General features: G+C 41.3%; 1 protein-coding gene across 3 annotated transcripts in view; it reads right to left on the bottom strand.

The window, feature by feature from the left end:
* clec16a (C-type lectin domain containing 16A) overlaps nucleotides 1–12,978 on the bottom strand; it is a 316,644-nt gene that overhangs the window by 207,949 nt on the left and 95,717 nt on the right. For 2 of the 3 annotated variants that reach the window (XM_086000646.1, XM_086000643.1), the window contains one exon: nucleotides 1,327–1,555. In XM_086000646.1, the coding sequence (XP_085856772.1) occupies nucleotides 1,327–1,555 (229 nt within the window). The remainder of the gene's footprint in view (nucleotides 1–1,326; nucleotides 1,556–12,978) is intronic. The other variant, XM_086000644.1, reaches the window with a different exon arrangement.

Here is a 12,978-nt window from a genome sequence, read left to right as displayed (position 1 = left end):
GAGAATGTTTCCCTTGGCTGGGGAGTCTAGAACCAGGGGCCACAGCCTCAGGATAAAGGGTAGGCCATTCAGGACTGAAATGAAGAAATTTCTTCACACTGAGGGTGGTGAATCTTTGGAATTCTCTACCCCAGAAGGCTGTGGAGGCTCAGTCATTGGGTATATTCAAAACAGAAGTCGATAGATTGCTAACTAGTAAGGGCATCAAGGGATATGGCGATAGGGCCGGTGAATGGAGTTGAGGCAGAAGATCAGCCATGATCTCATTGAATGGCGGAGCAGGCTCGAAGGGCTGAATGGCCTACTCCTGCTTCTTATGTTCCTGATGGTATTCAGCCATTCCAGCCGACTCATCCTTTGACAACAAAAAAATGCAACAGCAGGAGAAAAGATCAGCTAGGGGAGGCAGAAATAAGTCATTGCCAGGCAGAATGAGACAGATAATTCCAAAGACAGACAAGGGGGAGCTATAGAACACAGAAACAGATCAAGAAAAGACATGCAACCTAAAGATCAAAGGAGGCAAAAATCAGAATAAAGCTTCAGTGACGCAGATATAGCAAAGGTCAACTTGTAGAAAACCAAAGATCATAGGCAGCTGACATCACAGATGTGTGAAAGAGGGAGACAATGACAGATAGCCAGCAATGCTCTTGACAGAGCAGCAGAGCAGATCAAATAGCTATACATGAACATGTTTTAAGAACCCCAATCTTTTCATTGTCATTAGTACACGTATCCTGCAGGAAATATAGTAATGCTTGCAGTAGTGCACATTAAATTAATTTCTGTGCAAAAATGACGAGGATAACCAGCAGGGAAAAAAAAAAATGTCCCTGGTCACTTATGCTACAAACCCCTACAAGTTGACAAACTGATGTATCTCACCCAAGATAAGCTAATCTTTTGGAAATTAGGCATTGGCAATTTTTAAAGAATAGTCTGCAGTTTTCCAGAATTTTTTCCCCTCTCTTTTTAGATTCTCAAGGCACACACCTTCCTGAAACAGAGGTGTGCAAGTAACAATTCCTAGCCTCGTGCAATTCTTGAACCACAGAAACAGCAGACAACCTCCAGAATTTCACACAAAGTTTCCCCTATTCTTACTTTTATATGACCTTAAAACAGTTCAAGACGACATATCCTTGTTTCAAATAAAGTGGTCCTCCATCTGATCAAAAAGTAATTATCCTCCTGCAATTTTATAAACTCTTAAAATAATTTGGCTTTAAAAATTTGAATACACTTAAGTAAAGATACTGAATAATCACTGGACTGTAGGAAAGTGAGGGGAACTACCAGCCTTTTAGTTAGTGCAACACTCACCTTCAGTCTCCCCACTTGTCTTGATGCCTTTTGTACTAGACTCTGTACCTTTCAGCTTTTCTGTGTCATCTTCCTTCTCTTCCATCCCCTCCTTCTCTTCATCCTCTTCGCCCACATTTTTATAGTTTGGCCTTTTCTGAAGTTTCTTTTTTCCCTTGTGCCGACTAATCTCAAGAGATCTCTCCAATGTTTCTACAGGTTTTGTAAAACACCGAATGCTTGTTGACACCTATCAAAAATAAATTGATGTTGTGAATCAGTTTGTAAAATAAAATCAAAAAATCCTGTAAATTCTCAAATGCCAGGTTATACAACCAGCTGTCCACAACCTACCAAGTGTTTGTTTAATGCTGCGCATAGCAACAAAGAGACTTTTTCCACATCATTACTGCCAGCAATAGGTGTTTTGACACAAATTCAAATTTAAATTCAAAAATACAATTAAGCCTATAAATGACTCTTGGTTATATTAGGGGATGAACGGTTAACAAGTTTGTATGACATCCCTGCGTCTGCTATTTTAACAAAGGTGACAACCTATTTAAAATAAATAGCTGAGCACCTGCTTTAGAGATCAGAAGATTGTCATATGAATGAATGCATTTAGTGTTTATCCGTTAGTATCGCCAACAGTAATTTTTAGGCTTTACTGTTATTAGCTCTTTTGAACCTACTAGATAAAATTTCTCATCTCGGAACAGTGGACAATATTCCATGTTTATTCTATAATTGCCAAACATCTGACATATTCGCAGGATAGCAGATACAGGATTATATCCTGCATGGCTCACAGCACCATTCCACTTTAGTTCTTGCAGATGTGATTAGCACGGCTAATGGTGCACTTGGTGGACTGCATCATTTGAAAAACAAAAAGGTACATGTCCAGTATATTGAATTGTGCAACACATAATTTATTCTGATAAGTTGGGGAGACCCAGGCAAGTTATCAATAGCTATAATTCGCAGCTGTTCATTGGATTTTTGGTGAACACAATAACATAGTAGTGAAAAGCAAAGACATACAGATTATTTGAGGGCTATTACAACCATAAAAAGGCACTTAAATACTTAACTGATCACATAGGTTGCTATGAAAGGTAGAGTAGACACTTGAAAAGTCTGCTTTAGTGGAGAAAGGCATTGAGCCATTCCAGTGAAGCATGTTGCTGCAATGAATCATGTAACTAGGATACTTTTAACTCACTATCCAATGTAAAAAAAATAATTTTCAAATCTCTTATTGAAATCAAAGTTTAGTCCCTGAACAGAATAAAAGTAATACAACGGTTATCACATAAGCCGCACAGTATACCAGGTCACGTCAAATCATATGCTGTTATCGCAACTAAAACTATGTGAAGCTCTACAAAAGTCAAAAAGCACAAAAGCAAAACCTAGCATAAATAGGGTCCTTGATGCTTAAAATAAAAAGCATTTTTGAATACAAAGATAGCCGAGTGTTCAAAGTCGCTTCTTCCTTTCTTTACCTCTCCCGCACAACAGAGTAATACCAACTGCTACCAATGTCACTTTTCCGCCACCCACTGGGAGGTGAAAGTAGCACAGGTTGATTCACCCTCTGATTTCAGTGTCTACCGTCTCTTAAGGGGAAAGATCTTCACCTATGCCCAGCTGGGATCCCAGGTCATAAAACCATGTCTTACCATGCTGTTTTTAAATAAGCAAATGTATTTTATCATTATTTTTGAAGATGTATTTATCCTCCAATTCCATCAGACCACAACAGCAGGCAATCTGTTCAAAGAGTAATGTCAATGTAATTCTGAACTGGGCATCGAGAGGCACAGTATAAAAGCCTAGAAACTCTGCCAAATATTTCCCCAGGAGATACTGCCCCTCATAGCAGGAAGGCCGAGATCATGAACTCGGCAAAGTGTGGGAAATCAAATCAGAGTCCCATCATTCAACAGTGCCATGCGTTGGTGCTCTATATACACTTACTTATGAAAATGAAGGGAAAAGACCATCCAGCCAATAAAGCGCAGCCCCACCCCCTCCCCCTCCACAGTCTGACAGTGTACAGCCATGTATACCAGTTATTCAACCCAAGTCATGCAATCTCCTGGGAGAGGCAAAAAAACCTAGGGCCAACTTGGGGAGCGGTATTTACTAGGGCTTTTCCAGAGGCAATCAATGAAGGCTCCAAGAGACCACAGTGTTATTGCATTTAGTGTTTATCCATTAGTATCGCCAACAGTAATTTTTAGGCTTTACTGTTATTAGCTCTTTTGGACCTACTAGGTAAAGTTTCTCATTTTGGGGAACAGTGGACAATATTCCATGTTTATTCTATAATTGCCAAACATCTGACACTCACAGGATGGCAGATACAGGAGTATATCCTGCATGGCTCATAACACCATTCCACTTTAGTCCTTGCAGATGTGATTAGCACCGCTAGTGGTGCACTTGGTGGACTGCATCATTTGAAAAAAGTGTTATTATTACCAGCTATCCCAAAAAAGTTTCCTCTACATTTAGAAATCTTGTCTTCTCTCAGGAACTTGTCCAGCTCCCTCAGAAGGACTGCAGGAAACCCAAACTCACCGAACACTTCAGTGATCTGTTCTAGAGGGTGATGACGACTCTTTGAATAGGAATACTTCCTAACATCTGACCCAATTTATTGCCTACGTATTTTATGTGCACGGCCCACTTGTCCCTTCCGTATACATCTCAAATAACCTATCCACCAACAAGACAGAATTTAATCCCTTCATCATTTAAAAACCTGCGTCATATCCCCTCTAAGCCCATGCTTCTCGAATGAAAATATCCCCAACCCCTTGAGCCTATCTTGATGAAGAACCTGTTGTAGTGCCAAATTTATCTAGGAAAAACCCATGATGGAGACTAATGCAAAATGCCATTTCATAAATTTCCCTTTTGTAAAGTAGGTATGGGCAATCAAACCAGGTAAATAATAACTAGTTAGCCTAACATTGATAGTAGATAAGCTTCCAGAGACCATAATACAGGATAAAGACATGGATGAGTTAAGGACAGAAAGCATGGATTTATAAACAAGTTATGTCTGACAAACTGCAGAATGTTATTTCAGGAAACAGTGGAGTTTATTGATAAAGGAAATGCAGTAGATGTGTATTTGGATTTTCAAAAGGCATTTGATAAGCAGAATTAATAATACTGTAGTTGCTGGTCATCTTCCAAAATTCGATAGACTCTGGAACAGTACCCATGGATTGGCGGGTAGCTAATGTTACCCCACTTTTCAAAAAGGGTGGTAGAGAGAAAATGGGGAATTACAGACCGGTAAGCCTGACATCGGTAGTGGGGAAAATGCTAGAGTCTATTATAAAGGATGTAATAGCAGAGCACTTGGAAAACAGTGACAGGATCAGACAAAGTGAACATGGCTTTACAAAAGGTAAATCGTGCTTGACTAATCTACTGGAATTTTTTGAGGATGTAACTGGTAAAATAGATAAGGGAGAACCAGTGGATGTGGTGTATTTGGATTTTCAAAAGGCTTTCGATAAGGTCCCGCATAAGAGATTAGCGTGTAAAATTAAGGCACATGGGATTGGGGGCAAGGTATTGATTTGGATAGAGAACTGGTTGGCAGACAGAAAGCAAAGAGTTGGAACAAACGGCTCTTTTTCCGAGTGGCAGGCAGTGACTTGTGGGGTACCGCAGGGATTGGTCATTGGACCCCAGCTAGTCACAATATATATTAATGATCTGGACGAGGGAACTAGATGTAATTATCTCCAAGTTTGCAGACGACACAAAGCTGGGTGGGCGTGTGTGCTGTGAGGAGGATGCCAAGAAACTCCAGTATGATTTGGACAGGTTGGGTGATTGGGCAGAAGCATGGCAGATGCAATATAACATGGATAAATGCGAGGTTATCCACTTTGGTGGCAAAAACAGGAAGGCAGATTATTATCTAAATGGCAACAGATTGGGAGAAGAGGACATGCAACGAGACCTGGGCGTCCTTGTGCACCAGTCGCTGAAAGTAAGCATGCAGGTGCAGCAGGCGGTTAAGAAAGCAAATGGTATGTTGGCCTTTGTAGCGAGAGGGTTTGAGTACAGGAACAAGGATGTCTTGCTGCAGCTGTACAGGGCCTTGGTGAGGCCACATCTTGAGTAGTGTGTGCAGTTTTGGTCACCTTATCTGAGGAAGGATGTTCTTGCCATGGAAGGAGTGCAGCGAAGATTCACCAGGCTGATAACTGGGATGGCAGGAGTGACGTATGAGGAGAGATTGGGTCGATTGGGCTTGTACTCGCTGGAGTTTAGAAGAATGAGAGGGGATCTCATCGAAACTTATAAAATTCTAACAGGACTAGACAGACTAGATGGGGAAGGATGTTCCCGATGGTCAGGGAGTCCAGAACCAGGGGTCACAGTCTAAGGATAAGGGGTAAGCCATTTAGGACAGAGATGAGGAGGAATTTCTTCACCCAGAGAGTGGTGAACCTGTGGAATTCTCTGCCAAAGAAGGCAGTAGAGGCCAATTCATTAAATATATTCAAAGAGGAGTTAGATATATTTCTTAAGGCTAAAGGGATCAAGGGATATGGAGAGAAGGCAGGAACAGGGTACTGAATTTGGATAATCAGCCATGATCTCATTGAATGGCGGAGCAGGCTCGAGGGGAACGAATGGCCTACTCCTGCTCCTATTTTCTATGTTTCTATGAAAGTAGATAAGAATTTGAAAAAGAACTATGAGGAAAGAACAAGGGAATGCTCTTTGAGAGTTGGGACAGGCATGATATGCCAAATGGCCTCCTCTGCACTGTAAAATGCTATGATTCTTGCATTCTAAATGGATATAGTCTACATAACATAAGAACACAAGAAATAGGAGCAGGAGTAGGCCATTCGGCTCTTCGAGCCTGCTCCGCCATTCAATGAGATCATGGCTGATCTTTTGCCTCAACTCCATTCACCAGCCCTATCGCCATATCCCTTGATGCCTTTACTAGTCAGAAATCTATCGACTTCTGTTTTGAATATACCCAATGACTGAGCCTCCACAGCCCTCTGGGGTAGAGAATTCCAAAGATTCACCACCCTCTGAGTGAAGAAATTTCTTCTCATCTCAGTCCTGAATGGCCTACCCTTTATCCTGAGGCTGTGGCCCCTGGTTCTAGGCTCCCCAGCCAAGGGAAACATTCTCCCAGCATCCACCCTATCAAGCCCTGTAATTATTTTGTATGCTTCAATGAGGTCCCCTCTCATTCTTCTGAATTCAAGAGAATACAGGCCTAGTTTACTCAATCTCTTCTCATACGACAGTCTCGCCATCCCAGGAATCAACCCCGTGAACCTTCGTTGCACTCCCTCTATGGCAAGTATATCCTTCCTTAGGTAAGGAGACCAAAATTGTACACAGTACTCCAGGTGTGGTTTCACCAAAGCCCTAAATAATTGGAGTAAGACTTCTTTACTCCTGTACTCAAATCCTCTTGTAATGAAGGCCAGCATACCATTTGCGTTCCTAATGGCTTGCTGCACCTACACATTAACTTTCAGTGACTCATGTACAAGGACACCCATCTGCATTCCCCAATCTTTCACCATTTAGGAAATACTCTGCCATTCTGTTTTTTCTACCAAGTGGATAACTTCACATTTATCCACATTATATTCCATCTGCCATGTTCTTGCCCACTCACTGAGCCTGTCGAGATCCCCTTGAAGCCTCACATTCTCTTCACAACTGACACTGCCACCTAGCTTTGTGTCATCAGCAAATTTGGAAATGTTACATTTAGTCCCCTCATCCAAATCATTGATATAGATTGTGAATAGCTGGGGCCCAAGCACCGATCCTTGCGGTACCCCACTAGTTACAGCCTGCCATCCTGAAAAAGACCCATTTATCCCTACTCTGTTTTCTGTCCGTTAACCAATTCTCAATTCATACTAGTATATTACCCCCCCCCATTCCATGTGCCCTAATTTTGTTCACCAACCTCTTGTGGGACCTTATTGAAGGCCTTCTGAAAATCCAAATACACCACATCTACCGGTTCCCCTTTGTCTACTCCACTAATTACATCCTCAAAAGAACTCCAATAGGTTTGTCAAACAGGATTTCCTTTTCGTAAATCCATGTTGACTCTGCCCAATCTTACTATTATTTTGTAAGTGCCCAGTTATTGCATCCTTTATAATAGATTCCAGCATTTTCCCAACTACTGAGGTGAGGCTACCAGGTCTGCAGTTCCCTGTTTTTCTCTCTCCCTCCTTTCTTAAATAGCGGGGTTACATTTGCTATCCTCCAATCTGCAGGAACCGTTCCAGAATCTATAGAATTTTGGAAGATGACAACCAATGCGTCCACTACCCCAATGGCTACCTCTTTCAAAACTTTAGGGTGTAGGTCATCCGGTCCTTGGGATTTATCGACTTTTAGCCCCATTAATTTTGCCAGTACTGTTTTTTTACTAATAATTTCTAAGTTCCTCATTCTCGCCACACCCTTAGTTTTCTCGTATTTCTGGGAGGTTTTTTGTGTCTTCCTCCGTGAAGACAGAAACAAAGTATTTATTTAAGTTCTCTGCCATTTCCTCATTTCCTATTATAAATTCTCCCATCTGACTGTAAAAGACCTATATTTAGCTTCGCCAGTCTTTACTTTTCACATACCTATAGAAGCTTTTACAATCCGTTTTTATATTTTTCGCTAGTTTGTGCTTATATTCCATTTTCCCTTTCTTTATCAATTTCTTGGTCCTCCTTTGCGGATTTCTAAAAAGATCCCAATCCTCAGGCGGACTGCTTTATCTGGTAACTTTATAAGCTTCCTCCTTTGACTTAATACTAGCTTTAATTTCTTTTGTTAGCCATGGTTGGATCACTTTTCCTTTTGGGTTTTTATTCCCTAGAGGAATATATGTTTGTTGCAAATTATGCATTATTTTCTTGAATGTTAGCTATTGTATGTCCACCTTCATACCTTTTAAGAAAAAGAGGGTTAATAAAAAGATCACCAATTCAGCCTCTTGACCAGAAATAAAGTACACAATACTTTATAACAATTATTTATCATAAAGGGAGCAGTATCTACATGCTGCCCCTTGGCGACATCATTGAAAACATAGCATCAGTTTCCACATGTACGCTGACAACACCCAGCTCTACCTCACCACCACCTCTCTCGACCCCTCCACTGTCTCTAAATTGTCAGACAGCTTGTCCGACATCCAGTACTGGATAAGCAGAAATTTCCTCCAACTAAATATTGGGAAGACAGAAGCCATTGTCTTCAGTCCCTGCCACATACTATGTTCCCTAGTCACTGACTCCATCCCTCTCCCTGGCAAATGTCTGAGGCTGATCCAGACTGTTCGCAGCCTTGGTGTTGTATCTGACCCCGAGATGAGCTTCCGACCACATATCAGTGCCATCACTATGACCACCTATTATCGCCCGACTCCGCCCCGGCCTCAGCTGCTGAAACCCTCATCCATTCCTTTGTTAATCTCTATACTTGACTATCCCAATGCACTCCTGGCTGGCCTCCCATCTTCCATGCTCCGCAAACTTGAGGTCAACCAAAAATCTGCTGCCCGTGTCCTAACTCGTACCAAGTCCCATTCACTCATCACCCCTGTGCTTGCTGACCTACATTGGCTCCCGGTTAATCAACGCCTCAATTTTAAAATTCTCATCCTTGTTTTCAAATCCCTCCATGGCCTCACCCTTCTCTATCTCTGTAACCTCCTCCAGCCCTACAACCCTCTGAAATATCTGCGCTCCTCTAATTCTGGCCTCTTGAGCATCCCCGATTTTAGTCGCCCCACCATTGGCAGCCGTTCTTTCAGCTGCCAAAGCTGTAAGCTCTGGAATTCCCTCCCTAAGCCTCTCTGCCTTTCTACCTCTCTTTCCACCTTTAAGACGCTCCTTAAAACCTACCTCTTTGACCAAGCTTTTGGTCATCTGCCCTAATATCTCATGTGATTCAGTGTCAAATTTTGTTTATAACGCTTCTGTGACGCGCCTTGGGACGTTTTACTAAATTAAAGGCGCTATATAAATGCAAGTAGTTGTTATTTCTGTTGCGATAAGTCAGGCTCTGATTAAAGGTGCTATGTATGATTAAGTATAAATGTGGTTCAGTTGGTACCACGGTCACCTGAATGAGAAAATTGGGGGTCTCAAGACCACTCTAGGATTTCAGCATGTAATCTCGGCTGACATTTGAAGGAGTGCTGCATTTTCAGCGGTCATTCAAATGAGATGATAAAGCGAGCCTAGTTTGCTTGTTCTGGTGTTTCATATGGACAATAAAGATCACATGGCAGTATTCAATGAAGAGCATGCAGTTCTCCCAGTGTCCTGACCAACACTTATTGATCAACTACCACCAAACAGATTAATTTCATTGCAGTTTGTGGAACCTTAAATAAAGTAAGCTCTTCCTTTTATGACTGGTCATATTTGCAAAATGTTAGGCTATCTGCCATGGTTTTATTTTATAGATTATAGCCTACTTTTTCCAATATATAAATGTCATCTAATTGTGGAAGGGAAAAAAACACAGCAATGCCCTATCCTTCTAAAGAGTTAGTACCAGCCTGCTTTTGTGGCTTTCTCCCAATGACCTGCAGTTTGAAAACTTTATCCTACCAATTGCACACACATCCATCCTCCAAACTTATTTGATTCCTTCCCTCCTTTAATGTTGCAATCTCACACACACAAGCACAATGAATCCAGTGACCAGAATAATTTCACTCTTCCTCAGTTACTAATGTTTACAGTAACTCATTGCTGAAGATCAGATCCTGATTACAGTAAAGTTCTAACTTCCAGTTTTACAAAACAAAAACCCCTGAAAGGCAAATAACCAAATCAAACTTATTACTGTAATAGCAAAAGCTACCAGATTTCCACACTTCATTGCCAGATAGGAAGTGTATGGCAGTTGGCCAAACTCTTCCAGGAAGGGAACATTCCAACATTTATTTGTCTACTTCAAATCACACTAACCTATTCCCTCAAATTTTAGCAATAATTTCCAAGGATACTGTATACACATATTAACCATACATGTCCAGTATGATCAGTTGAAGCAGTGTGCTTTTGTAGCTACACTTATCAGTCACTCAGCACCCTAAGGGAAGGGGAGGGGTGTGTGGGAAAGTCAGTCACATAGCAGACAAATCAGTTTGTCAAAGTCCATGAGGACTTCAAATCAGGAGCTGGATTAAGCCTGGGACTTGGCATTAGAATGGGGTATCTGTAATATCAAGCTGATTGGCACATCTGAAGCTGTCCTGCATAGGACCCTCTACCCCACTGAAGGTGAATATCCAATGGCCCAGAAATTCGGGTCCCAACGCATGAGTACGCACAGGGTACTCACGCGTGGACCCGATGGAAGTGCCGGTTTCTTACATGCACGGGAAACCAGCACTTCCGTTCCTCTGAACGAAGGGGTTCAGAGGTTGAACGCGTGCGCTTTGAACTTACGTTTTTTTTTTATACAAGTTTTTCCGTGAGGGTAAGTCTTTAGATTTTAGAAATGCAAAAACCAGGCCTAAGGCCAGCATTTTAAAAGGTAAGTGGTCAATTAATTAAAACTAAAGCATTTTTTCCACAGGTTTATTATTTTTAAATACTTTAAAGCAAGGTAAGTTTATTTTTAGCCCCTTTTTTTATAAAATTATTTTTTCCAAAAATTTAAATTGTTTAAAATAGTTATTTAATGCAATTTATAGTTTATTTAAAAAGTGTGATTTAAAAAAAAAAATTATTTGAAGGTTTAGTTATTTTGGGGCCCGTTTAGACAGGTCTTTCTGTCAATCTTATGAATGGGCTTTTCCCTCCTCTGATTGGCTGCCCATGGCTCACGTGATCCCAGGGGACGCATCGCACTAACTACGCCCCTGGGACACGCAAGCACAGCGCGCCGGGAGTTGGAGCAGGCCCCGGAGCGGAATTCCACGGGAGCCCAGAGCTCAACTGCCGGCACGCAAGGTAAGTGCAGGTCGGGGGCTTGCACCCGCGGGAAGCCCCCGACCCGAATTTCTGGGCCTACTAACTGACGAGGAAACGGAGGCTCGAGACAACAACCTGCTGGGAGGAGTTCCTTGGAAACCAAGTATGCAAACACATGCTCATCTAGCTAGGGTAAAGCGACTACTTTCATAGACTCTGTACTGATGCCGCTCTCGTGTAAGCTTGCACTACCTGCATCTCTATCGTGTCAACATATCAAAAGGGCAGATAGAAAGTTTGCTGCCAGGGCTATTCAAATATCACTTCATAACTGGAAGAGCACAAAGTGTCTCTAAGTGACTAACCGTCCCATTTTCCTGTGGGGGAGCACCTGGCCTCTGCTCAGCACCTACCCTCAACAGCAGAGCTGAGATCGTGAACTTGTGTGGAGAATCACAGATGCAAAACCACATCCTGCCACATCTATTCAACTAGATGTGGAACAAGTGAGTTTTAAAACAAAAAAAACTACCATCGAGCATTGCCAGATCAGATATAACATAGTTTAGATGCACAGTAACTAGCAATAATTTCTCTCATATAGTTCCCAACAATGCAACTTAACCCAACTTCAGATAGCACTCCCTACTTGGCCAGGGTAGGACATTTCTATTTCACATGCCAACTTTATTTTAAATAACATCCAACTAAGACTGCTGATTTCTGCTACATTATGGCAATTTTAGGATATGAACCTTCAAAAACTTGCATTTATATAGTGCTTTTAATGTAGGAAAACATCCCAAGCCACTTCACAGAAGCATAATCAGACAAAAACAAATGACACCACATTGTGCAGATTGACGAGTTTACATAGGCAAAATGCAACAAAAATCTAAGAAACCAAATTGCAGAGATAGGAAGTGTGCACATGCAGAAGATCTTTAACATATTATTGATAGTCATTATAAAATTCTATATCCATCTTTTACATCAAAGCTGTCTACATAAACATCTCATACTGTAATTACACCCTACCACCAACGGTGGACACAGGAATTTAGAATAGGAAAAAACCGACAGGAAATGTAGGCAGATGTAAGATTTTAATATATTACAGACTTGATTATGAAAGAAACAAGATGTCTAGGTAGCTCTGCAGAATGGAGCATTGGTGCATCAAAAAGCAATATTGCAGATTGGCTTGTACCTAGAATCTCATACAAGTTCCTTAATCTTAGGAACACTCTGACTGTTTAGTTCACGAGTATAGTCAATGCACCTCTGCACTGGAGAAGAAGGAAAAACACAAATAGCCCATTTACATTAGTGGGTTGCCTCTGACAGCGATTTGTTAATACAGTACTGCATTTTTAAATACAAACTACTGTCTCGAGGAGGGAACAGCACACCTGAAACTGGTTAAAATGTCACTGAGATGACATCAATTCATACAGTAGTTGCAGAGGCTGCTGCTCAAATGATCTCAATCTTAGAAATAAAGATTCTATAATAAGAAGAAAAAAAAGCTTCAGCAATAGCATTAATGTTGCAATCTCAATACTAGACTCGAAACTATTTCCAAATGGAGACAGTGCCTGGCAACCCTGAATACAGATTTTCTTTGGGTGAGTAAAGGAAATGGCATTTAATAGCTGGAAACATTGGAAAATTGGGGGTATGATCGAATCATTACATTGTGCAC

The sequence above is a fragment of the Somniosus microcephalus genome, chromosome 11 (genome assembly GCF_052327205.1).
Source record: "Somniosus microcephalus isolate GS21.2 chromosome 11, FLI_Smic_1.0, whole genome shotgun sequence".
Taxonomy (NCBI): Eukaryota; Metazoa; Chordata; class Chondrichthyes; order Squaliformes; family Somniosidae; genus Somniosus; species Somniosus microcephalus.
This window is presented reverse-complemented; position numbering and strand designations above follow the sequence as displayed.